This window comes from Emys orbicularis, chromosome 15 (assembly GCF_028017835.1).
Source record: "Emys orbicularis isolate rEmyOrb1 chromosome 15, rEmyOrb1.hap1, whole genome shotgun sequence".
Lineage (NCBI taxonomy): Eukaryota > Metazoa > Chordata > Testudines > Emydidae > Emys > Emys orbicularis.
This window is the reverse complement of record NC_088697.1, coordinates 7,235,153-7,262,526: the sequence shown is the minus strand read 5'-3', so window position 1 is coordinate 7,262,526 and position 27,374 is coordinate 7,235,153. Positions and strand designations below refer to the sequence as shown.

Sequence of the window (27,374 nt, the reverse complement as noted above, 5' to 3'; positions counted from 1 at the left end):
AGCGCCACCAAATTAAAGAAATAAACTGGGCATGTTTGGGGAAGCCATTCCTCACTTACACCGCTGACATTCTGCAAGGTTTGGTAAGGGATTCTCCACTGGAGAAGTGCAAATTTACCATAAGCAAGGCCAAGAATTTGGCAAGAACTTGTATAGAAATAATAGGCACATAGTTGTTGGTTTTCACCCCTGAAAAGGAAGCTGTGGTGACTATAAATGGCCCAGGTAAAACTGGTTTTGGAACACCACTCCCTAGTTGGTAGCACTGATTACAATCCCAAAGGATGCCACGCTTAGATTGGGAAGAATTGTCCTTTGCTATTTCAATCCAAAGTTTCATAAGGCAAAGAGAGAGAGTCCCTCATAGGACATTCCTTCCCCATGGATCCCAAACTGGCTGCCTGAGTGGGTAATAAGGACTTTCAGGCTTTAGAAATGATGGCCACCAGTAAGGCAATGAATGTGTCAGTCTCCAATTTCAGACTTCCGGATAAACGCATGTTGAGTCGTGATTCTATGGTTTTGTGTCTGATGCTATGGCTACACAATAAATCAGATGTTGGCGCAGCTACACCAATGTAGCTGTGCTGGTGTAGCGCTGCTATTACAGATGCTCTCAGCCAATGGGAGAGATCTCTCCCATCGGACTTTATTAGTCCAGCCCCTGCAAGCGGCTGTGGCTATGTTGGCAGGAGAAGCTCTCCTGCTGATGTAGAGCTATCTACACAGGGGTTTAGGGCTGGTAACTACGTTGCTCAGCGGTGTGGATTTTTCACACCCCTGAGCAATATAGTTATACCAATAAATGTCTTTAGTGTAGACCAGACCTTAGTTTTCTCTTTTGTTTAATGAGTTAACATCACTTCTCTACTTCCACCTACTTTGAAAGATTAAAAAATGTGAAAAGAGAGGTATTTTTCCTCGTGATGCCTACATTCCCACTTAGGAGACCCCTTCCACCAACACATATGGCAGAAGGTCCAGAGATAAACGAATCACAGAAGTGGGAGGCACCTACACTGGGACAAACCACAACTTGATCCTGGGGTTCAGTTGTTGGCAATGGGGATTAAAAGAAAACTAACATATATGATAAGATTTTCTGATCTTTGAATATGTTATTGTTACCAATGAAAATAAAATTATAGGTGAAGTTATTGGTTAAAGAGTAAGAGACTAATTATGTGATCATCTGAATGAGAAACAGATAGCCACTGTACCTCCACTGATTATTTCATGAACTCTTGTAACACAAATAAAAAAACAATAAATGAGATGTGTCCATGCAATACCAATGCAAACTGCATACTTACCAGAGGTTCCTTGCCATGCACCACGCTCGCCCGTGCTGGAGTGTTGGAACTGGATGGACTGCTCCGAGGTTACAAACAGCTCCTGGCTCACCACGACAATGGATTCCCCCACTTGCCTGTCCCCCATTCTCATCCTCCTCTTCCTTGTCCAAAACTTCCTCCCCAGGGTTGCCTGTGATGGCTTGTGATTCTGACTCCTCCAATATATCCCCAGGGCTCTTAGGGAAGGGGGTGTCACTGCAGAGGATAGCATGCAGCTCCTTGTAAAAGCGGCATGTCTGCAGTGCTGCATCAGAGTGACTGCTTGCCTCCCTTGCCTTCTGGTATGCCTGCTGCAATTCCTTGATGTTCACGCAACACTGCTGCGGGTCCCCCTTGTAGCTCTTCTCCCCCATGCCCCGAGCAGTCTGCTTGTAGATGTCCACAGTTCTACGGCTTGATCAAAGCTATGCCTGCACAGCCTCCTCTCTCAACAGACCCAGGAGTTCCACCACCTCCTCTGTACTCCAGGCTGGACATGTTTGAAGCATGTAGCGCTCATGCTCAGGTGGACAGTTGCCAAGTGAGCGCTCCACACTGAGCAAACAGGAAATGGAAATTCAAAAAAAATTGCAGTCCTTCAACAGGGGAGGGGCTTATTCCTGTGTACCTGGCTGCTGGGAAGCGGAGTTCAAAATGGTGACCAGAGCAGTCATAGTGGGGCATTGTGGGACACCTCCTGGAGGCCACTTCAGTTGATGTAAGCAACACAGTGTCTACAGTGGTGCTGCGTCAACCTAACTACATCAACTTAAGCCCTACGCCTCTCATGGAGTTGGCATTTAAAGTCAATGTAGTCGGCAAGTGACATCAGCGGGAAGGACACTGTAGTGTAGATGCTACATTATTAGGTTGACGTAAGCTGCCCTATGTCAACTTAACTCTGTAGACTGAGCCTGAGCGTCCCAGTTCTTTTGTTTGCAAAGCAAAGATGTCACAATGGTCAGGAGATGTCTGAATTTAAGATGGTGATGTGTGAATAAATGGGAGCTTTTCTGATTTTTTTTCCAAATAGCTATTTGTATGGCTGCTGAGGCCCCTTTTCTTTTTGAGGAGACCTGCTGTTAGAACACAGCTGTTTAACTGGGACAGAGTTTGGGTGCTGGGTGCAGGCTCCGGGCTGGGGCAGGGGGTGGATGTGCAGGAGGTGGTGCAGGGTGCAGGCTCTGGGATGCAGTTTGAGTGCAGGTTCTGGGTTGGGGTGGGGTTGCAGGCTCTGGAACGGAGTTTGGGTGCTGAGTGCAGGCTCCAGGCTGGGGCAGGGGCTGGGGATTCAGGATGGGGTGAGGGGTGTAGGGGCTGGGAGGTAGTTTGGGTGAGGGCTCTGGGAGGGAGATTGGGGCAGGAGGGGTTGGGTGAGAAAGGGGTGGGGGTGCAGGCTCTGGGAAGGGGTGTGTGTGTGTGGCGCTTACATGGGGCTCCTAGGCAGGGTGTGCTGGGGGGTCTCCATGCACTGCTACCCCCCAGGCACTGCCCTGCAGCTTCCTTTTGGCCACAGGGGCGCTTCGGGCAGGACACAGACCCACCCCACCCAGGGACTGCAGGGAGGGGCCAGCAGCCATGTGGAGCAAGCAGGCAGGAAACCGCTCAGCCCCCTGCACTGCCGGTGGTGAGTGGGGTCTCCAGACCATTTTAAATTACTCGGGGGATGTGCGGGGCTGGGGCACCCAGGGGCAGAAGGTAGGGCCAAGGGAGAGACCCGGCCTCCAACTCTACTGGATCCGGGCTCCGGGCCAGTAATATTCCTGGTGCCCAGGCAACACGGGCCCATAGAACTTGCCGCCCATGCAAGTAGGTCAACCAATCGGGCTGCCTCCTAGGCCAGGCTGCAGCCCAGCTTCAGTACTCAGAGGAAATGGAGCTCGCATCCCTACCTACAGGACTCCAGGCATGGCCAGCCTTCTGGATCAAACGTCCCCTCTTGCACTGAAGTCACAACAGCTAGAGGACAAAAGACAGGCTCCCATGTCATTTGAGAGAGCAAGACAAAGCCTTGGAACACCCAGTAGTGTTAGAAGAGCTGTCCCAAGGTCCCACCGAGACTTGAACTCAGATTACAGGATGTAAAGCCCTGAGTGCTCACCCTTACACCATGGGACCAGTAGAAATAACCTTGGATTCTTCTGACTTCCAGTGCAGAAGAGCCTGGGTGGACAATTTCCCCCCTCCCCTGCTCAAGGCCTCTCTGGCCAGCCCTGCATTTGCTCAACATGCAGTGGTTTGCTGTAGACCCAGAGGCCTTTCTTCCTCCAGACTGTGAGGCCAATGGGCATGTGAGGAAGTTGGCCCTTCAGTCCCAGGCAGTAAATGGCCCTTCCTAGGAAAGGCCAAGTCCTGAAAAGAAATAAGTAATATCAAGGAGTACTGAAGAGCTGTCCCTTGAAGGATGTCACAGGGGGAAATAATCCCCCCTAAACCTGCCCAGGGACTTGACCCCTGGACCTTCAGATTAAAAGTCTGATGTTCTACCAACAACTGCTCCCACTTGCCATAGTAAAACCCTTTGCCTGCCCTCAATTAGAGACCAGCAGGAGAGAGTCAAGGCCCATCCAGGTCCCAGATCCCAGCCCACGCCCGCCTCCATTCTGCTGCTGACTCACAGTGTTTTTCCCCCATGGCCAACCGTTTAAAGGCCACAGAAACCTGGTTAGCCATTGCTGAGGGTAACTGCCTTCGTCACTGAAGATGCTCCTCACAGGTGGGAATTCTCCAGAAACTCATAGCATTGAATGTGAGATCTGGATTCTGGCTGATATCTGGGGTCCCCTTTGTCCACTTCCTCCCCCCATCCTAGCACCTCTCAACCTGCTGACTTCCCTTGTGGTAAAAGTTCTGTATATGGACTGCAAATGGCAACTCTGCCTAGGGGTCCCACTGCGGTAACACCAGGATCTCTGACACCACCAGCCAGGTGATGGAGACACAGCCAGGCCGTTAGCTTCTCCACCCGCTGCTCTCACTGAAGGGTTTTGCCTCAATTCAGGGCCACAAAAGAGGAGGAATCACAGCCCTAATTCACTTTACTTCAGAATCCCAGTCACTCTTCCTTGGCAGGGAGTGGGCAGGAAACTGACAGACCTCCCAGATGTGAATCCCCAATTACTGAGGGACTTTGGAAGAAGGACCCCCCAATCTGGGAGTCTTAGGGGCCTCTGAGAGCTGTACAGAGATCTGAGACATCACAAGAACCATCCCACCCCCCAGCGTCCTTGCCCCTCACTATATACTCCATACCATCAGCAGGGCAGCCCCAAGCTGAACTGGCTCTGGAAGCTGAACTTCACTCTCACCCAAGAGCTCCTGGCCTCTTTCCACGGGAATTGTTATTATTAGGGCTGTCAATTAATCGCAGTTAACTCAAGCGATTAACTCAAAACAAATTAACTCAATTTAAAAAATGAATCGCAATTCATCGCAGTTTTAATCACACTGTTAAAGAATAATAGAATACCAATTTAAATGTATTTTTGGATATTTTTCTGCATTTTCAAATATATTGATTTCAATTACAACACAGAATACAAAGTGTACACTGCTCACATTATTATTTGTTATTACAAATATTTGCACTGTAAAATGATAAACAAAAGAAATAGTATTTTTCAGTTCACCTCATACAAGTGCAATCTCTTTATCATGAAAGTGAAACTTACAAATGTAAGATTTTTTTGTTACATAACTGCACTCAAAATGAAAATAATGTAAAACTTTAGAGCCTACAAGTCTACTCAGTCCTACTTCTTGTTCAGCCAATCGCTAAGACAAACAAGTTTGTTTACATTTATGAGAGATAATGTCACCCGCTTCTTATTTACAATGTCACCTGAAAGTGAGAACAGGCATCCACATGGCACTTTTGTAGTCAGCGTTGCAAGGAATTTATGTGCCAGATATGTTAAACATTCGTATGCCCCTACATGCTTCAACCACCATCCATAAGACATGATTCCTTGCTGATGATACTCATTAACAAAATAATGTGTTAATTAAATTTGTGACTGAACTCCTTGGGGGAGAATTGTATGCCTCCTGTTCCTTGGTTTTACCCACCTTCTGCCATATATTTTGTGTTATAGCAGTCTTAGATGGCAACCCAGCATAGAATATTAGGGTTGGAAGGGACCTCAGGAGGTCATCTAGTCCAACCCCCTGCTCAAAGCAGGGCCAACCCCCAACTATTTTTTTTTACCCCAGATCCTTTAATGGCCCCCCTCAAAGATTGAGCTCACAAGCCTGGATTTAGCAGGCCAATGCTCAAACCACTGAGCTATCCCTTCCCCTCCCAAGTGTTGTCTGATTTAAGAACACTTTCATCAAAGATACGACAAAACACAAAGAAGGTACTAATATGAGATTTCTAAAGATAGCTACAGCACTGGACGCAAGGTTTAAGCATCTGAAGTGCTTCCAAAATCTGACAGGGATGAGGTGTGGAACATGCTGTCAGAAGTGTTAAAAGAGAAACACTCTGATTCAGAAACTACAGAACCTGAATCACCAAAAAAGAAAATCAACCTTCTATTGGTGGCATCTGACTTAGAGGATGAAAATGAATGTGCATTGGTCCGCACTGTTGTGGAACATTATTGAGCAGAACCTGTCATTGGCATTGGTAGTGTAGCAGGGCTGTCTTTATGATTTATGGGGCCCTACGCAGTATTATTAAACTGGTGCCCCTATTCCCGACTTGCCCTTAGCAACACAAACATAAGCTTACAGTATTGGAAAGCTTGCCACATGCACTTTATTAAAAACAGTTTAATTGTGCTGCCTTCACCCCAACCTCTGCACAGTGCCACCTTCACCCCAACGCGTGCACTTCCCCGCCACCTGTGCCCCCAAACCGAGGCCTGCCCTGCCAGCATGCCCTGCCACACCTCCCCAGTATCCCACGCTCCCTTATGCCCAGCAACTCCCATGCCCAGTGGCCCCTCACCCAGAGATCTCCACCACAGATCCCTATGACCAGCGATCTCCCCCCCACAGACCCTGCCCAGTGCTCCTCTCACAGCCCCCCCCAACTGCCCAGCACCCCATATTCCTGAGGGAATTCAGCACCAAAAAATTAAATTCTGTGCACAATATTTTAAAATTCTGCAAATTTTATCAATAAATAAATGTGGAGGCTCCATCATGGCAGTGGCAAGCATAGGCCACTGGCTGCATGGAGGTGGGAGATCACCCTGCAGCCTTCCCCCTCCCCAGCTAGGATAGGGACTTGGCAGTGAGATACTGCTGTGTGCATAGGCGCCCACTTTGTGGGTTCTCTGGGGCCAGAGCACCCACAGAAAAAAATTGGTGGGTGCTGAGCACCCACCGGCAGCTCCCCGTGACCCCGCCCCACCCCCCTGCTCCAACTCACCTCCACCGCGAGTGCGCCGCCGCATCCTGCTTCTCCTCCCTCCCAGCCCTTGCGCCGCAACAGAGCTGATTCGCGGGGCAGGCAGGGAGGGGGGAGGAGGGGGAATGCTGCACATTGGGGGAAGAGGCTGGGCCGGGGCGGGGATTTGGGGATGGGATCCAATAGGGGCAGGGAGGGGGCAGAGTTAGGGCCGGGACTTTGGGGGTGGGGTTGGAATGGGGGCAGGGCCAGGGGTGGGGAGGGGTGGGGGTGGGGGTGGGGTGGAGGGAACAGGCACCCACCGGTGCCGGAGAAAGTTGGCGCCGCTGGCTGTGTGCATGTGAAAAGGCCACAGGGAAACATTTTGCATGATGGCTGGGATGTCAGCCATGACACAAAATCCATTTGAATGACAAAAAAGAAATAGCTGATACCAATGGCTGAATCCAGCCCTCATCGAGGCCCTTGCCTGCCACTGCTCTGGGCCATCAACTCCCAAATGGCCTTTCCTTCTTCCTAAAATAGACCATTTCCCTCTAATCCTGACAAGTGAAGAGGTGCTTGGGATGTGCAGTTTAATAAGAAAAGAAATTATATTTAGGCACCAGTCTTTTTTTTTTCTGCCCTGATTTATACACCTGGTTGCCACACAAGGCTCAGTGGGTATAACTCAGCATGCAGTTTCAACAATGCTTCAACAGTGGGGCTGGAGCCATAAGCAGCCAAGTCTCATTTGAACAGTGGCTCTTGTTTTGGATTATTTAAGGCCATTTTTAAAGGTCTTTCCCACGGGTGAGGAAGAAAGTGCTGCATTCTTGAAAGGACCTTTAAAATCCCACTCAACTCTGCACTGTTTAGAACTCTCCCTCATTCAAAATGCTCCAGCTTGAGAGACAGCCCTGAAGATACTTGGATCCACAAGAAAAAAAATCACGTCCTTTCCCCCTAAATAAAAGGTTTCAGCTACTCCAGCCTTGTCAAGTGTGAGTCCATCTTCCTCCCCAGCTAAGAGGTCACTCCCTCCCTTGCATTCTGCAGCCCTGATTCCTGCTTTTCTGCTCCAGGTACGTCCCCCTCCTCCCATTGTTTTAGTGTCAGTTTCCTCCTGTTGAGACTGGAATATTGTGAATGGGCAGGAAAAGCAAACGCCACCTTCTTTTATTTTCTTTAACATTCCGTCCTCTCCAGCCTGGTTGTGTGTGTGCCTCTCCCTCCGCCCAACCCGCTGCTACTGATCCTGGCTGGGGAAGGGAGGAGAGGAAAGGTGACAGTCCAAAGGGGATCCTTGGTACCTGGGTTTAAACTTCAGAGAAGAGGGAGGTGGAGTGAAAAGGAGACTAGGAGAGAGATTGCAGGTAGTTGCCAGCAGGGCAGGACGTGCGGGCAGAAAAGGGGAGAGGTGTAGGTACAGTGGGGGGCTTCTCGGAACAGCTACTCTCCCCTGGGTCCACCAGCCTGCTCCCCAGGAGGCCCTAACTCATTCGCTGCTCACTCACTGTGCCAGACAAAGAACCCCCCTGCTCTTTTCTCTTCCCAGCCCAACTCCCCCAGCAATCCCCAGCCCGGTTCCTCCTCTGCCCCCCCCGCTCCCCGAAGTCCCGTGCCCCGCTCTACCCCTGAGCTCAGCTCCCCCCTCTCTTCCCAGCTTCCAGGTATCCCCCCCACTCTGTTCCCAGCCTTGCCTGGCCCAGCTCCCCCCAGCCTGGTTCCTCCTCCATCCTCCCAGCTTCCCAAAGTCCCGTGCCCAGCTCTACCTCCCCTCTCTTCCCAGCCTCCAGGTATCCCCACCTGCTCTCTTCCCAGCCTTGCCTGGCCCCGCCCCGCCTGGCCCAGCTCCCCCTGCTCACTCACATGTAAACTCTCGCTCCTGGCCCTGAGCCATAGCCCTCAGCCAGCCAGATGAGGAGTCAGTGGGCAAAGGGGAGGGACCAGGGGGTTGGGTCGTGGAGAAGCCTGCTGGTCCAGTGCAGCGGAGGGGCTGGAGAGGAGTCCATGCAGCACCCAGCGAATTAGGCTGGTGCCCCAAATTTTTGGTGGCCTACGCAGATGTGTATGCTGTGTATGCCTAAGGATGGCCCTGCCTGCTGAGGGCTCCCTTGCTGAAACTGAAGCTGGTTCTGCTGGTGCCCTGTGGCTTGCCCTCATTCATCCAGGAACAAGCCTAAGGCTAGCTGTAAATAATCCTGTCCAACCAAGTCTGGCAACCACCATCATGGATCCAGAAGTCCTCACACCTGCTGGGTAAGAAAACAAGCCACCAGAAAGTGGTCCATAGTCTCAAGTGGTGCCAGAGCCTGACAAAGCGCCCATGGACAAACTTTGCCCTGCACATGCCGGCCGTGCACATTTGCATGGATGGACAGCTTCCCATGAATGATGTGCCACCACACAACTCAGTACTTAAAGGGCACCCATGCCATTTTCAAATACTTTAAGGCTCTTGTCAGTAAGATATGGGGACAGATGCTCACCTTAAGAGGAACCTCACTAAAATTGGCCTGTTTCACCCAGTGGTACATTGTCCTCCGTATGGACTGAGCCGAAGTGGGGCCTCGCTGCTGTGGCCGAAGCTGCTGTGAGGGCGGCCACTGTTGTGGCTGAAACCAGGGAGGGCATTATTGGTGGACTTTGTGCTCTGTAGCACTGGTTATCACTATATTATTGTGTATGATCCCCAGTTAAGATGTGAAAGGAAAGTTCTATGGAAGGAACTGGCTCCCTTTCTCTGGACCTCATGGTGTTTGGTGTTGGGGGGGATTTTAATTGTGTCAGCAGGCCTGAACACAGCTTGTCCTGTTTTCCTGACTATCAGAGGAAACTCTTTTACAATGAGTACTACCTGGCGGAGGTCTGTAGCGAGGTCGGTTTAGAGGACGTCTTTCTCTGTAGTGGAACCAGCAGTAGGCAATATGTAGCCTCCTATTCCTCTGATCCAAGCTCACACCAGCCACAGATGGGGTACACCTTTCTGTGGGGACAGGCCAGGAGTCGCATTGATCTGATTTACATGAAAGAGAGCATGTTGACAGCCCAGTGCAGAGTAATGCCAATGGACTTTTTGGATCATGCAGCTCTCACCATGTGCCTCAATGTGGGCAATTCCCTGGCCCATGGCAGAGGATATTGGAAGCTGAACAACCAGAGCTTGCAAGATAAAGGGGTGGTGCAGCGAAGCCTAGTAGTGTTGGCAGAATGGGAAAGCATCAGAGGGTTCTATGTCAACCAGGGGGATTGGTGGAAGTCAGTGAAGGAGGAGTTGGTGGCTTTGTTCCGGTGGCCAGGCAAACACCGCAACATTAAAGAATACCAGTGGTGCCAAATCCTCCAGTGTCACCTGTGAAATTTCTACAAAACCATCCAGTGAGGGGAGCCAGTCAACATGTGACTGTATGACAGTATCAAGCGACAGCTGGCCAAGTTCTGGGAGATGAGGCTGCAGTGAGCCTGATTTGAGTGGGACCACCAACTGAAGTGAAGGGCAGTCTCCCTAGACATTTTTGCGGCCTGCAGAGAACAGAGACAAAGCAGGAGGATTTGGGGACTCAGGGCGAGACTCGCGGATCCAGTAGTGCAGGACAACAGTCGAATGCTGGCGGTCATGGAGGCCGATTATGGGGAGCTGTTCCAGGACTGGGACATCGCTCAGCAGGTGCAGGAGCAATTTCTCTCCTTTTCTCGGGACTGATCACAGCTGCGGTCAGGAGCTGACCAGAGGAGTTTGCTGGAGCCCATGTAGGAATGTGAGGTGAGGGAAGCAAGTTTGTCCTTGAAGACCGGCACATCTCCTGTCCCGGACGGCCTGCCCCCAGAACTCTACTGGGAACTACTGGAGCCTCTGACACCAGTGTTGATGAACATCTTCAACAGCTCTCTGCACCACTAGGCACTGAGTCCATCACAATACGATGCTATGCCGGTATTGCTGTACAAGATGGGAGACCTGACTGACATCTGAAACAGGAGGCCCATTGCTCTGTTTAATACTGACTACAAGATCTTGGCCCGAGTACTCAAGAGGAGGCTGGGAGGGGTAGCAGACCGACTGGTGCATTGTAGCCAATCCAATGCGGTATGAGGTCGGACAGCTGCAGACTCTCTATGCAGCATGCGGGAGGCCTGTGAATGTACATGCCGGAAGTAGTGGGAAGGTTACTTGTTGGCTCTGGATCAATCCAAGGCCTTCGACTGAGTCAACCTGAACTATTTCTGGTGAGTGCTCTAACAGTATGAAGTTCTGGGGGACTTTATCAGATGGCTGCAAGTGCTGTAGAAACAGGCCTCAGTCTGCCTGTTGGTGAACAGTTGGCTAGGGAACAAAATCCCTATGCACGCAGGCATATGACAGGGCTCACCTCATCCCAATACTGTGTTGCCCAGGACAGCAGTGTGGGAGCTGACCTTGTCTGTGAAGACAGAGGCAAAAAAAGCATTGAGTACTTCAGCTTTTTCCACATCATCTGTCATTAGGTTGTCTCCCCCATTCATTAAGGTCCCACACTTTCCCTGATATTTTTCTCATTGCTAACATACCTCAAGAAACCCTTCTCTTTACCCATCACATCCCTTGCTAGCTGCAACTCTAGTTGTGTTTTGGCCTTCCTGATTACACCCCTGCATGCTCGAGCAATATTTTTATACTCCTCCCTAGTCATCTGTCCAAGTTTTCACTTTTTGTAAGCTTCCTTTTTGTGTTTAAACTCACCAAAGATTTCACTGTTAAGCCAAGCTGGTCGCCTGCCATATTTGCTATTCTTTCTGCACATTGGGATGGTTTGTTCCTGCACCCTCAATAAAGCTTCTTTAAAATACAGCCCGCTTTCCTGGATTCCTTTCCCCCTCATATTAGCCTCCCAAGGGATCCTGCCCATCAGTTCCTTAAGGGAGTCAAAGTCTGCTTTTCTGAAGTCTGGGGTCTGTATTTTGCTACTCTCCTCTTTCTTTTTGAGGATCCTGAACTCAACCATCTCATGGTCGCTGCTACCCAGGTTGCTGCCCACTTCTACTTCCCCTACCAATTCTTCCCAGTTTGTAAGCAGCAGGTGAAGAGAAGAACGGCCCCTGGTTGGTTCCTCCTGTAGTTGCAACTGGAAGTTGTCCCCAACACTCTCCAAAAACTTCCTGGAGACTGGAGACTATAGACCACTTTCTGGTGGCTTGTTTTTTTACCCAGTAGGTGTGGGGACTTCTGGCTACATGATGGCTTTTGCCAGACTTGGTTGGACAGGATTATTTTCAGCTAGCCTTAGATTTGTTTGTAGTGCCAAAAGTAATCTCGTGTTGCTTCTTTCCATGGCACACAGCAGATCAGGCAACTCTGATTCCTGTTCAGTTTGGGAGCGCCAGGAAGGTGCATGAAACACTTATCTTCAGGAACACTGGCCTGATATACTTCATGACCAGCCATAATGTGTTCATAACAGTGACCACAACAGTAGAGAGCAGTGCAGGATCCATCCTTTCAGACAAAGATGGAAGGCACACATTAAATAGGAGGTCGTTAAAAATATTGTGAAATGCAGTCAGAAGCCCGTAGAATGATGGGATGGAAAAATCTGCATCATGGGATGTTAAACCCACACCCATGATGCACTGTGATCCATTCTGCTTTCCTACAACTCTTAGCTGTAGAAGGTGGGAACTTCACAAGTAGCACAGTGGAATAGCTACCCACAGTGCATTGCTCTCACTGTCGATGCTAGAACACCAAGTGTGGACACACTCTGCCAACAGAAGGATTGTAGTGTGAACACGCACTCTGATTCCTGTTCAGATTGGTAGTTCATGATTAACTGCATTACCATCCATGATGTGTTAATAACAGTGACCATACTAGTAGAGAGCAGTGTGGGGTCCGTCCTTTCACACAGATATGCCGTGAAAAGCAGTCAGAAGACCATGGAATGCTGGGACAGAAAATAATGCATAATGGGACATTGAGACAGCACCCATGATGTGCTATGATACACTCCACCTTCCCACAACTCCTAGTAGCAGAAGGTGGCAAGTCACTGGCATAAGTACCCACAGTCACAGGAGCCAACTTTCAGCTTTTCTCAACCCCTGCTCAGCCCCATCCCCACTCCACCCATTCCCCCAAGATCCCACCCTCGCTCCGCCTCTTCCTGTCCCACTCCGCCCCCTTTCTGAGGCTCTGCCCATGCCCACCTCTTCCCACCCTTGCTCCTTCCCTGAGCATACCCCACCCTCTCTGCCTCTTCCCACTCCTTCCCACAGTGCCTCCTGCCCACCACCAAACAGCTGCTTGGTGGAGGGTGGGAGGCACTGGGGTAGAGGGGGAGGAGCTGATCAGTGGGGTCTGCCAAACAGCTAATTGACAGGTCGCTGGTGGATACTGAGTATCCACTATTTTTTCCCGTGGGTGCTTCCGCCCTAGAGCACCCACGGAGTTGGCGCCTATCCCCACTGTGCACTGCTCTTACTGTCAATGGTAGAGCACCAAGTTTGGATGCACTCTGCCAACAGAGGGAGTGTTGTGTGAACATGCAATAGTGATAAACTTATAGTGCTTTTTGATCATTGACATAAATTTTGATGAAAAAGCTCTGTAGCGTAGACAAGATCTTAGAGTTCTTTAGATTCTGGAAATATGCTATTGAGTGCCTTCCATGTGTGGATTTGACAGGTGATCAACATAGATACATATTGGCACACTTCTTGGAGTGCACAGGCTAGTAGTCACCTGCCACCTGCAAAGGGGAGTGTTGTCTGTGCCAGCTGGATGTTAGCACCAAAATTGAACCAGCCTGTCAGCCATTCAAACACCCTCCTCTGAGCTACACCAGCCCTGCTGTTTGACAAGAGATGCACCCCAGCCCTTGAGTCCATTCAAAGCACCCCCTTCTGGTGTCCAGCCCCTGTTCACCAGAGACCTACAAAAAACCCAGATCCTCTGTTTCCAAAGCAATGGTGTATCCCAGGTAACTAATTTTATTGTAAACCAGTACTCCTGTATCACACATAGCACTTGAGTGCAGTTATAAAACAAAAGGAAATTTATTTAAGAAGGGATAGAGATTTAAACAGGAACAAATGTGAATGATAGAAAAAAAATGGGTACAGACAAAAGAAAATCACAAAATGTGACCTAGACTTATTGGTAGTTTACCTTTCTTATCTAATAAAGTAGATTCTCACCTCACATTTCAGTCTATTGCGGAAATTGCTGGTCCCTAGGAGCCATGGCCTTGTCTTTCATGAAGCACCATTGCTTCTCAGGGATCTCCTTGGTGAATGGACCAAGAGTGTTTTTCTCCACCATGTTATATACTGAATCAGTGTTTTGTCTTTATTCACAGAAAGGGCAATCCCCTCATTGTCATATCATCCTTTTCACTTCCAAATGGTTTCAATATCTATAGTTTGTCTTTGATGGTTTCCATTCGCTTTTCTGGGTTGGTACAAAGGTTGACAATTGAGCAATGCATCACATAATTGGCTAGCAAGGGAGGGGTGACAATTTCCTCCAACTTGAATGGGCTGTCATCACTGAAACATGATTGGGATGACTCACTTTCACTCCAAGACCAAATAAGCATAATTTTCAAAATAGTTGCATTATTCCTTATATATTACCCATACATACATCCTGTAGTGATCATGAGTATCAATAATTTACAAGCTTTCAGTAGATATCTCACATGCTCTCCTTCCTGGATAAATATATCTGGGGAGAGATAGCTCAGTGGTTTGAGCATCAGCCTCCTAAACCCAGGGTTGTGAGTTCAATTCTTGAGGGGGCCACTTAGGGATCTGGGGCAAAATCAGTACTTGGTCCTGCTGGTGAAGGCAGGGGGCTGGACTCAATGACCTTTCAAGGTCCCTTCCAGTTCTAGGAGATGGGATATCTCCATTAATTATGAAAGCAGTGTATTAGGAGTGATGAGTTTGTCAAGTCTGAGACACAATTTGCTTATGAAGAACAGTGACTCCTTTGCCAGTTGGCACCAGTGTTTCATCACACATGCACTGAGCCACAGGACACCTCCCAGTTAATGAAAATAAAATATAGAGAAAGGGTCAATAAGATGTGAAAATGACTTTCTCTTAGTCTTTGGATTCATGGGTAATAAAAGCTAAAGTTGTAGCTCAGGAACCAGAGGATTGGGTACGTGGCACGTGGCCCTGCATGCCACTGTAACAATGCTGTTCTGGCAGGACCCAACTAAGAGTGCCAATTCAGGACCAATTGCTTAAAACAGGGCAGTTACAGACCAAGGCTGGGGTTTTTTCACCTCTAAGGCAAACCAAACCAGCCAGACAGTGAAGACTTTGGTCTCACCCCACTGGCTAGCCACCAGTCACACAAGCAATTCCCTTAGACACTCCAGTTTCCCAGTATCACCACCAGTGCCACTCGTTATGAAAACCAATACCCCAATAAAAGAGAAAAGGTTCTCCTGATCCCAAAGGATCAAGCCCAAAGGATCAAGCCCCAGACCCAGGTCAATATACAAATTAGATCTTACCCACAAATCACACTGTTGCCAATCCTTTAGAATCTAGAATCTAAAGGTTTATTCATAAAAGGAAAAAGATATGGATGAGAGCCAGAATTGGTTAAATGGAATCAATTGCATACAGTAATGGCAAAGTTCTTGGTTTAGGCTTGTAGCAGTGATAGAAACTGCAGGTTCAAATCAAGTCTCTGGAATACATCCCCAGCTAGGATGGGTCATCAGTCCTTTGTTCAGAGCTTCAGTTTGTAGCAAAGTCCCTCCAGAGGTAAAAAGCAGGATTGAAGACAAGATGGAGGAGAGGCCTCAGCCTTTTATAGTCTTTTCCAGGTGTAAGAACATTTCTTTGTCCTTACTGTGGAAAATTACAGCAAAATGGAGTCTGAAGTCACATGGGCCAGTCCCTGCATACTTTGCTGAGTTGCAAGGCATATTTGCCTTCTCTCAATGGGTCAATTGTATAGCTGATGGTCCTTAATGGGCCATCAAGCAGGCTAGGCAGAGCTAACACCAACTTGTCTGGGACGTTTCCCAGAAGCATAGCATAAGTTTGAAATACAGACAGTATAGAGCCAATATTCATAACTTCAACTACAAAATTGATACACACATATAGACAGCGTAATCATAATCAGCAAACCATAACCTTGTCTTAGACACCTCATTTGACCCCCGTTTATACAAGATTTGGTGCCACTACAGGACTTTGGTTGCAACCATGTTCTATATGGTTCCAGTTCAAATCAATAACCTGACAGCCACTCTAGCTGCTTTCTCACATATAGGGAGACAGTTCAAACTGGCATTGATGTCATGACTTCCTTCCCAGAGGGGATAAATCTCTTGATGGTTATGTCTACACTTTAAATATTGGGAGTATTCTTCCAATGACCTAGCACTGTCTACACTGGGGCTGAGATCAATTTAACTACTCTCAGGGAAGTGGATTTTCACACCCCTGAGACATGGCTATTCTATTATAGCTTTTCAGCATAGACCCTGCCAACTGATGTGCCAAGACTACTTCTGCCCCTGCTTTCCCTCTGCCAGCCTGGGAATCCAGCAACCTGTCTTGCTGAGCAAGACACACCCGTCTGCTCGAACACAGACCCAGGGTCTGAACCAAGTGCCCAAAAGCTGCAGGCTTAACTGGAAGCAGCTCACAGAAGTGTTCTTGTCTTTAACACTCAGATGCCCAACTCCCAATGGGATCTAAACCCAAACAAATCTGTTTTACCCTGTATAAAGCTTATACAGGGTAAACTCATAAATTGTTTGCCCTCTATAACACTGATAGAGAGATATGCACAGCTGTTTGTCCCCCCCCCTCCCCCAGGTATTAACACATACTCTGAGTTAATTAATGAGTAAAAAGTGATTTTATTAAATACAGAAAGTAGGATTTAAGTGGTTCCAAGTAGTAACAGACAGAACAAAGTGAATTACCCAGTAAAGTAAAATAAAACACGTAAATCTAAACCTAATACAGTAATACAACTGAATACAGGTAAAATCTCATCCTTAGAGATGTTTCAATAAGTTTCTTTTCTCAGACTGGATGCCTTCCTAGCCTGGGCACAGTCCTTTCCCCGGTACATCTCTTATTCCAGCTCAGGTGGTAGCTAGGGGATTTCTTATGATGGCTCCCCCTTTCTTCTGTTCCACCCACTTATATATCTTTTGCATAAGGCGGGAATCCTTTGTCCCTCTGGGTTCCCACCCCCACCCCCACCCCCACCCCTCCTCACTGGAAAAGCTCCAGTTTAAAGATGGATTCCAGTTCAGGTGACATGATCACATATCACTGTAAGACCCCAAGTCTTCATTCCTCCCAGCCTGACTCACAGCAAGGCCTGCCTGCAAACAGAGCCATCTACAGTCAGTCGTCCTGGTTAATGGGAATCATCAAGATTCCAAACCACCATTAATGGCCCACAATTTGCATAATTACAATAGGCCCTCAGAGTTATGTTTCATATTTCTAGGTTCAGATACAAGAGTGGTTCATTTATACAAATAGGATGATCACACTCAGTAGATTATAAGCTTTGTAATTGTACCTTACAAGAGACCTTTTGCATGAAGCATATTCCAGTTACATTATATTCACTCATTAGCATATTTTTATAAAATCGTATAGACTGCAATGTCACAATGGCTATTCCATTATAGCTTTTCAGCATAGACCAGCCCTTAGATGGCTTGTTGACCTGAAAGGCAATGGACTTCAGCTTTTTCCTTGACATTGATGGTTGACGATTCCAGCTTACCTACTTAATGGTGCCTTCCCTGAGTTCTGTGGGCAAATCAGGTTTGAAGTGTGCCTTGGATACAGACAATGTGGCCCAATCAAATTGGAATAAGGCAAACTTTGGCCTAAAGTCAGCTGTTTTACCTCAGAAGTTTTCTTAAAATATCTGGTATTTCAAACCACATTCAGTGTGGATGTGTTAACCCCCAAACTATCAAAATATCAAGAAAATATCAAAAAGAAAAGAAAAAAACACGGCCAGTTTTGAGGAGGTTTCCATAGCCTGTCCTGATGGTTAAATGACCGTGTTCTAAGAGCTGGCCTCCTCAAAAACGAAAAGGCGTCTCAGCACTCATTAAATAACTGGAAACAAAAATTTGTAACAGAAAAACTGCATCATGCATCCATCACCATTCTTAAAAGTAAGTTGAGGCATCTTGTGACAGATGTCACGTCTCTTGTTTGCAAAAGAAGAAGAAGAAGTGGGGAACTCAGTGACTTTGCGGTCCAACTGGGTAAAAGGTTATACGACTCATGTGCTCAAGTAGATTTCTTCTTAATAGAAATTGACTTTGAAGCTAATCAAAATAAGTTCCATTTGAAATACAAAAAAAATAAATCTATACTGGGTCAGTATTCTCTTATACACAATTTCTCACAGAGATTCCCCCACCCCAACATTTGGAGTGAGGTTTTACATCAGGACATTTTAGGACAAAGGGGGAAAATTACTTCAAATTATCTTTTAAGGATTAGTCATCATTTCCTATATTACTAACTAACTAAAAAAACAAAAACTAAAAAACAATACAAGTTTTATTGTTCCAGTATACTTCAGTTTATCACATAATTAGTCTCTCACTCTTTCATCCATAACTTCATGTTTAATTTCATTTTCATTGGTAAGAATAATATACCCCAAAATTAAAAAAAATCTTCTCATATATGTTAGTTTTCTTTTAATCCCCCCTTTCCACCAGTGAACGCTTAAGTATAGTTGTGTTTAGGGATTAGATACAATCCTAGATCTGAATCTCTGTGAGATAACAGACATGAGGTTTCTATTTAAAAATAGCTATTTTTCTGCAGCCATCTCAAATTCAACACTGATTTCATCTTACACACAATTATAGCACCTAAAAATGGTGAGTTCAACCAAAACATCACTTCTATTTCCTCCACATCTGAATGGTTAGGGACAGCATTTCTCAAATTTTAGGATTAGCTTAAGAGACCTCTTGACTTCAAGGGTAGTGAAGCACTGGAATGGGTTACCTAAGGAGGTGGTGGAATCTCCTTCCTTAGAGGTTTTTAAGGTAAGTCTTGACAAAGCCCTGGCTGGGATGATTTAGCTGGTGTTGGTCCTGCTTTGAGCAGGGGGTTGGACTAGATGACCTCCTGAGGTCCCTTCCAACCCTGATATTCTGTGATTCTATGAATTGAAGTATAGTGTGATCATATGCACTTTCTTCAGTTAGTTGCACAGTTTGGGGTCACCATTTCAGAGTGGAAATTTAGAAACACAACTTTTGCTTTGATAATATGTCCAATAGCTTGGACTATTCTCTTCTGTTGATGGAACTGCACTTGAATTTTTTCCATGTCATCATGCAAGGATAGGGGAAAAAACAAAACTAAAGTAAGAAATGATGATTGTAGCAAATGGTCATTTGTCTGAACGTTCCTAATAAATCTGAGTTACATTCTGTCAAACAAAACTAATATCCAGTTATACGACCAAACAGCTGTCATGAAAGATAGAAAAGCCATATGACAGTGAGGTAGAAGACACATTCATTTTCAAGTAAAGTGAAATTCCAGAGTCGGTTACATCTGATGATTCAGAATCAGGATGAGAGAGTCCCCCATTGCAGTCTCCTCTGATCCATTGAAACCTGCTTCACTCAGTGCTGTCTCATTAGTGTTATTTACAAAAGTTTTAGTATCTTCATAATGGGGGGGAGGGGAACAGCCAACCTTCACAGAAATGGCTTTGCCAATAGAGGGAAACTGGAATTTAAACTCTAAATGATCACACTGTACTTGGGATCAATTTTAAATCCCCTTACAGGTCTGTGACACTTCCATCTCCCACCCTAACAATTCTGATTTAGGATCAAAGACATCCAATCACCATTCCCAAGCACAGAGAGCTAAGAACACTACCTCATTGGACACTTTGGGAAGTAAAGGAAGGTAACAGTTATTGGGTGATGGGGAAGGAGTGAATCCCTCCAACACAACCCATCTCCTTGCAGCACCACAGAGGTTGAAATGCCATTTATTTTCCCATCCCTGCTCCTGATCTTTATATTTAAATGTAAAAAAACCTCAAAACCCTGCTGTTCAGCACAATCCAGGATAACACGAGAACAACTGGGAATGAGTCAATCTGTCCTCATAGAGGAACTTGGTGACTCTAACAATAACTTTGCAGTGGGAGAAAGAGTATAAATGTGATGCTCCAGGTTTGTTTAGTCTCAGAAATACGATGGAGTTGAGGTCAGATCAGGAGGAAATGTGCTAGATAAACCCAGCCACTATACAGGGCCCATGTCTTTACTGCAAGAATAGTTGTCTTTTTACATCAGGAAAGTGAACTCAAGCTAGCTAACTCCATGGAAACCCCAGTGATGAGGCCCAGGTAGATTTTACCTCGATGTAGTCGTTGAAGACATGCCCTATCTCCCACACCTGGAGTGATGAACATCCTGGTAGAGAGGACACATACACCGATGACTCATAGGAAAATGGAGTTGATAGAAGGGACCACAGGAGTCACACCAAAGAAGGGTAAGATTCAAAAGGCAAAAGTGGGCAACTCATCTGTGGGAGCTGAGGGACTACAGTGTGCAAAAGATGCAAAGAGCCTTAAAGGCCACTTACCTGGGAATTGTCAAAAGAAAGACTTAAAGAAAAAAATTGACAGCTCTAAACAAGGTTTTTATGGTGTTTAGCTCCGTTACAAATTCTCTGATGATAGATAAGTCATGAGCTCTGAGTGAAGCTTTTCCCACTTGCAGCATTCATAGGGCCTCTCTCCAGTGTGGATTCTCTGATCGCTGAGTGAAGCTTTTCCCATGTTCACTGCATCCATAGGGTCTCTCCCCTCTGTGTATTCTCCGATGTCTAGTAAGGGCTGAGGCATGATTGAAACTTTTCCCCCTACACACAGCATTCATAGGGTCTCTCTCCTGTGTGGATTCTCTGATGTGCACTAAGGACTGAGCGCTGAGTGAACCTTTTCCCACAGTCACTGCATTATAGGGTCTCTCACCTGTGTGGATTCTCTGATGTACAATAAGGTTTGAGTTGTGAGTGAAACTTTTCCCACACTCACCACATTTATAGGGCCTCTCTCCTGTGGGGATTCTCTGATGTGCAGTAAGGTGTGAGTTCTGAGTGAAGCTTTTCCCACACAAACAGCATGCATAGCGTTTCTCACCTGTGTGGATTCTCTGATGCGTAGTAAGGTCTGAGCGCTGAGTGAACCTTTCCCCAAACTCACCACATTCATAGGGTCTCTCTCCTCAGTGTATTTTCTGATGTGTAGTAAGGTGTGAATGCTGAGTGAAACTTTTCCCACACTCACCACATTTATAGGGCCTCTCTCCTGTGTGGATTCTCTGATGCTTAATAAGGACTGAGTGCTGAGTGAACCGTTTCCCACAGTCACTGCATTCATAGGGTCTCTCACCTGTGTGGAGTCTCTGATGTACAATAAGTTTTGAGTTGTGAGTGAAGCTTTTCCCACACTCACTGCATTCATAGGGTCTCTCTTTCATGTGGATTTTCTGATGTATAGCAAGGTGTGAGCTCCGAGTGAAGCTTTTCCCACTTTCACAGCATAGATAGGGTTTCTCACCTGTGTGTATTCTCTGATGAGTAATAAGCGTTGAGCTGTTAGTGAAGCTTTTCCCACACTTACAGCATTGATAGAGTTTCTCACCTGAGTGGATTCTCTGGTGGATAATAAGCACTGAGCGCCGAGAGAACCTTTTCCCACAGTCACTGCATTGATAGGGTTTCTCATCTGTGTAGATTCTCTGATGGATTATAAGTCCTGAGCTGTTAGTGAAGCTTTCCCCACACTCATAGCATTGATAGGGTTTCTCTCCTCTATGTATTTTCTGATGCATAATAAGGACTGTGCTCTGAGTGAAGCATTCATAGGGTCTGTCTTTTGTGTGCATGATCTTATGTCGAATGAGGGCTGAGCAGTATCTGAAGTTTTTCCCACACTTGCTGCATGTATTCTCTCTCTCTACCCTGAGGATTTTTGCCTGGGATGTGGTTTCTTTGAGTTCCCTGTGAGTTCCTTGAAAATAAATGGGTTCATCCACTTTCTCCTGTGCCTGGTTTCCCTGATATCTCTCTGGCCTGTGGTGACTTTCACAGACTTTCTCCCATTCATGACTACTGGACAGATTCCCTGTGGATCTTTGTGATAATGCCCCACATGCTTCAACTTGCTCAGCATCTTCCTGCTGAGGATTCTGCTCCTTGTTCTTGCCCACCATCCGATAACCTACTAGAATAGAAAAGAAATCTCAGAATTAGGGATGGAAGGGCAGAGAGCAGTATTGGATAAAATAAGTATTGGAGAGACAGAAAATAAAAATAAAAAGCATAGGGGAGAGGGGAGGGGATCAATTTTGCCTCCACATCCCATCCAAACACTCAGTAGGAAAGGAGAACTAATGCCAGGTGTCAGTCATGATCTGTAGGAAGACATGAATGATATCTGCTGGGGACTCACAGAGCTCACAAAGTCTTTGCGGGGAATCCCAGCTGTTTCCCTCAGGCACTTACAGATTCTGGTTTGGTTTAATGTTTCCTCATCCGTGCAGGGACCTCTTAGGATCTCGCTTTCCTCTGAACTCTGGAGATCTAGGACCCACAACTCTTCCCCTTCTTCCATCTGGGAGGCCACATCAGGTTTGGAAAGAGGAAACCTTGCTCAGGGGAAAGAAAACAAGGAGATATGGGGAGTTCATGGGAAATTTGTAATAAAAAGCATTCTATTAGTTTAAGCCCAGTTCGTTTTAAACCAGTAAAATTGCAAGACTAGCTCCACTGATGCTCAAAGGTGCAGGACATAAGCTCTGCTTATGAGGCATTTAACTACCCACATCTCTGCTAGGAAAATACACAGCCAGACACTAATTATCAAAGAGCTGCCTAAAACACAGAGAACAGAACTGCATATCCTGGAAAGTGAAGACTCCAAACAGAGGATGAGTCCCCCTGGAAGTGCACAACTGACAGAGAGGTTCAGAGACAATGAGAGAATCCTATGGAAGCTGATAACAGTAAGCATGGTGTGACAATGCGGTTCTGGCAGAACCCAACTGAGAGTGCCAACTCAGGACAAATTGCTCAAACAGGGCAGTTACAGCCCAAGGCTGGGTTTTTTTCCACCTCTAAGGCAAACCAAACCAGCCAGACTAAGAGGACTTCGGTCTCACCCCACTGGCTAACCGCAAGTCTCACAAGCAATCTCCTTAGACACTCCAGTTTCCCAGTATCACCACCAGTGCCACTCGTTATGGGGACAAATGGTTATGAAAACCAAGACCCCAGTAAAAGAAAAAGGTTCTCCTGATCCCAAAGGACCAAGCCCCAGACCCAGGTCAATATACAAATCAGATCTTACCCACAAATCACGCTGTTGCCAATCCTTTAGAATCTAAAATCTAAAGGTTTATTCATAAAAGGAAAAAGATAGAGATGAGAGCTAGAATTGGTTAAATGGAATCAATTACATACAGTAATGGCAAAGTTATGGTTCAGGCTTGCAGCAGCAATAGAATAAACTGCAGGTTCAAATCAAGTCTCTGGAATACATCCCCCGCTGGGATGGGTCCTCAGTCCTTTGTTCAAAGCTTCAGCTTGTAGCAAAGTTCCTCCAGAGGTATGAAGCAGGATTGAAGACAAGATGGAGATGAGGAATCAGCCTTATATAGTCTTTTCCAGGTGTAAGAACACCTCTTTGTTCTTACTGTGGAAAATTACAGCAAAATGGAGTCTGGAGTCACATGGGCAAGTTCCTGCATACTTTGCTGAGTCTCAAGGCATATTTGCCTTCTCTCAATGGGTCCATTGTATAGCTGATGGTCCTTAATGGGCCATCAAGCAGGCTAGGCAGAGCTAACACCAGTTTGTCTGGGATGTCACCCAGCAGCATAGCATAAGTTTGAAATACAGACAGTATAGAGCCAATATTCATAACTTCAACTACAAAATTGATACACACATATAGACAGCCTAATCATAACCAGTAAACCATAACCTTGTCTTAGACACCCCATTTGACCCCCTTTATACAAGATTTGCGTGCCACTACAGGACCTTGGTTGCAACAATGATCTATATGGTCCCAGATTATATCAATAACGTCAGCTGATAACAGTAAGCATGGGCTGGTGGGGTTCAGTGAAATAAGGAACAGGAGAGGCGAGGATATCACAGAATGCTGAGCTCAGTGTGGTACAGCAGGGCCAGAGAGCAGCAGGCGAGTGGTCCTATTGGGTTGAGGGAAGTGGGTGGGTGCAGGACTGCCCACTGCTAAAGGACCCTTCCCCACGAACTCAAATAATTATGGGGGACAACCAAAAATATAACAGGGACAGGTGTGAAGGTCAAAGGGCCAAAACTAGGGAACTGGAAGGGAACACTGAGCAGAGAACCCCAGACAGTGCCACTGCTCCTCAAAAGCATCCAAGGAGCCAGCAGATGCCACCCAGAGGACTCTGCCCAGATGTGTGAACGGACAAAGGAACAAAAATAGGCCCCAAAGTCAGAGAGGCCCCCCTTCCACCAGCCTCCTTTCCCTGGTGTTATAAATGGCCACCTTGGCCATGCTTAGGAGGAGGTTGATGAGGTGGTCCCATGATTTCATGGGGTCATGAATGGGGTGTGCATAAATAAAAAGGTGCAGAGAAAAGTGCAGCCAGAACCTCAACAAGAGGTTCTAGAGGAGCCGGAAGAGGGACTGCAACCTGGCACACTGCAGATAAATGTGTGCCAGGGTCTCCCTCACACTTCAAAAAGGGCAGGCATTGGGAATAGGGGGTGAACCATGCCAGGTACACACCCGTGCTCACAGCTCCATGAAGGAGCCACCAGCTACTATCCCCTGCATGCTGTGGAACCAAGATGGAGTAGAGGCTGGCCCACAGGCGTCCCTCACCCTCTACAGCTGGAAGAAGGTCCTACCACTGGTGTCAGGGCGGGACACAAGGGTGGTGAAGTGAAGAGTGTGGAGCATGAACATGTAAAGATGGTCCCAACAGTGCAGTTCAGAAGTGAACCGGCTGCAAATTGCACAGACGGCTTGGGGTACAAAGGGGTGGGGGCCAAGAGAGCTCACAGGGCAGGGGCCCAATGAAGAGATCTGGAGGGCCTAGGGTAAAGAGTGGGCAGGGGATACCCTCTCAAAGGACCTGCTTAAGGAAAGACTGAGAAGTGGGCATTAAGGCTGCCTCCTCCTCCTGAAGTATGCGCCAGGGGGTGCCAAGGGTGGAGAGCCCCATGCACCTGCTGAGCACATAGGGATCCACGCAGTCTCCCCGGTCATAGTCCTTGTAACTTCCACCAGGACCAACCTCTGGCACACCAAGGGCGACTCCAGCACCTGCACACAAAGATGAGGGAGACCTGTCCCCTCGGTGGCCACAACAGACCTGTCTCTCTGAGAACAGCTTCCAGGTCCAGAGGAGGTCCTGGTAGAAGACCGGAAGCTTAGAGAGGTCTCGCGGAAGGCCTCTCGGATGGAGATGAAAGAGCTGCCAGTCATATTGGAGCCCTGGGAGGTGGCAGAGGAAGGCATGCACCAACGTACTCCATGCCGAGCTACCAGCACCATAAAGGAGTCTCTGCAGGGCCTGGAGGAGGAAGAAATGAACCTGAGTGCTCAGGCACACCAGGCCCTGTGTAGCGATACGGTTCTGGCGGGACCCAACTGAGAGTGCCAATTCAGGACAAATCACTTAAAACAGGGCAGTTACAGCCCTAGGCTGGGGTTGTTCCACCTCTAAGGCAAACCAAACCAGCCAGACAAAGAGGACTTTGGTCTCACCCCACTGGCTAACCACAAGTCACACAAGCAATTCCCTTAGACACTCCAGTTTTCCGGTATCACCACCAGTGCCACTCATTATGGGGACAAATGGTTATGAAAACCAATACCCCATTAAAAGAAAAAAGGTTCTCCTGATCCCAAAGGATCAACCCCCAGACCCAGGTCAATATAAGTAAAACACGGCTGTAATGCTGTATGTTGACCTCGTTATTGGGGTGTTTTCTGAAGTACTAATTTAGTTTAGTATCAGAGGGGTAGCTGTGTTAGTCTAGATCTGTAAAAAGCAACAGAGGGTCCTGTGGCACCTTTAAGACTAAAAGATGTATTGGAGCATAAGCTTTCGTGGGTGAATGCTCACTTCATCAGACGCATGTCTGGCATCTGACAAAGTGAGCATTCACCCACGAAAGCTTATGCTCCAATACATCTGTTAGTCTTAAAGGTGCCACAGGACCCTCTGTTGCTAATTCAGTTTAGTTTAATGGGGTAGGAGGTATCATAAGGAAAACAAGTAAAAAGGGAAGAAGAATGGCTTAGGATGAGCCATCCCTTGCTAAACACTTAAGGATTGCAAAGAGACGCTACCCAAACTATTAGTCTTGAATATTCTACATCCTGGCTCCACCCAGCTTACAGAACTGGGTTAGGTGAGCAGGACCAAGGCCTGGGACCCAAAAGAACAAAAGAAATGGAGCAGTTTATAAAGGGAAACCTTCTCAAGAGGGGAGTGGCTGTTTAGGTAATTGTTTGGGGGAAAGAGACAGAGCCACGGGGACCATGCTGGGGCATGTGAGGAAGTTATGTCCGCCTAGCTGACCATCAGATGATGATGATTTACTGTTATTTTAAAATCCTTTTTTCTGTTATCCTTTTTCCTACCACAAAACAAACACTAGTATGGTTTAGAGGAGGCTGTTTTATCACTGGGCCCCACTGATCCCAGCCTGCTGGAAGGTGTCTGCACTCGGCCTGGCCTGATGGGTAAGCACAGTTGATACACAGGGCATCATGGCCCAGGACCTGTTCTAGGAGCAGGATAATTGCAGAATTCCACTCCAGGAGAGGGAAAGACCTGACACCCGAGGGGCGCCCTGAGAGATACCAGGAATTGAACAGGGTACACCTGGCCCTGTCACTCACTATGACACCCACTCCCCTTCCTCCCATGGTTTTTAGCCCTCCCCTACCTTCTGGGGCCCTGTGACGCTGATCCAGCAGGGATTAACTCCACCCTATGGACAGAGGAGGCTGTGCCCCCATGGCCCTGCCGGGCATGCTCCAGCTGGAAATCAGATATAGAAGGGAGCAGCTCAGCTCAGTCAATGCTGACTGCTGAAGAGGGAGGATGCAGGCTGACAGCTCCAGCCTGAAAGCCACAGACTCCCCATACTGTGGAAGCCAGCCATGCCAAGATGCAAGAAGATGCTCACGACCGCTAGGAACCACCAAGAGCTGCCCGAACCAAGGAACCCTGAGACACCGGGGCTAGGACCATGAGGAGATTGGGTAGGAAGTGGCCCTGGGGGGAACGATCCATTAGGCCGGACGCTTGTCAGGGTGTTTCGGCTGGATCCCCGCTGACCAAATGGCAGAACCATCCACTACTGTCAGGGCCCTGGGCTGGAACATGGTAGAGTGGGGTGGGCCCAGTTTCTCCTACCCCCTGCTGCCATCCCCACTCCCACCCCTGGGGTGGCAACCTCCCCATCTTAGGTCTAGAGGCCTGTGTTTGTCTGCCATTCACCAGAGTTAGAACATTGGACCAGTGGTTCTCACCCAGGGGTACACATCCCCCTGAGGGTACGCAGAGGTCTTTCAGGGGGGTACATCAACTCATCTAGATATTTGCCTAGTTTTGCAACACACTACATAA

The 27,374-nt window shown here is 47.4% G+C and overlaps 1 protein-coding gene across 1 annotated transcript; it reads right to left on the bottom strand.

The window, feature by feature from the left end:
* Nucleotides 1–10,180: 10,180 nt before the first annotated feature.
* LOC135889531 (zinc finger protein ZFP2-like) lies at nucleotides 10,181–21,611 on the bottom strand. The gene is given in 3 exon segments (XM_065417392.1): nucleotides 10,181–10,197; nucleotides 20,588–20,779; nucleotides 20,864–21,611. Coding segments are annotated over 3 exon segments (957 nt in total).
* Between the last annotated feature and the right edge of the window lie 5,763 nt (nucleotides 21,612–27,374).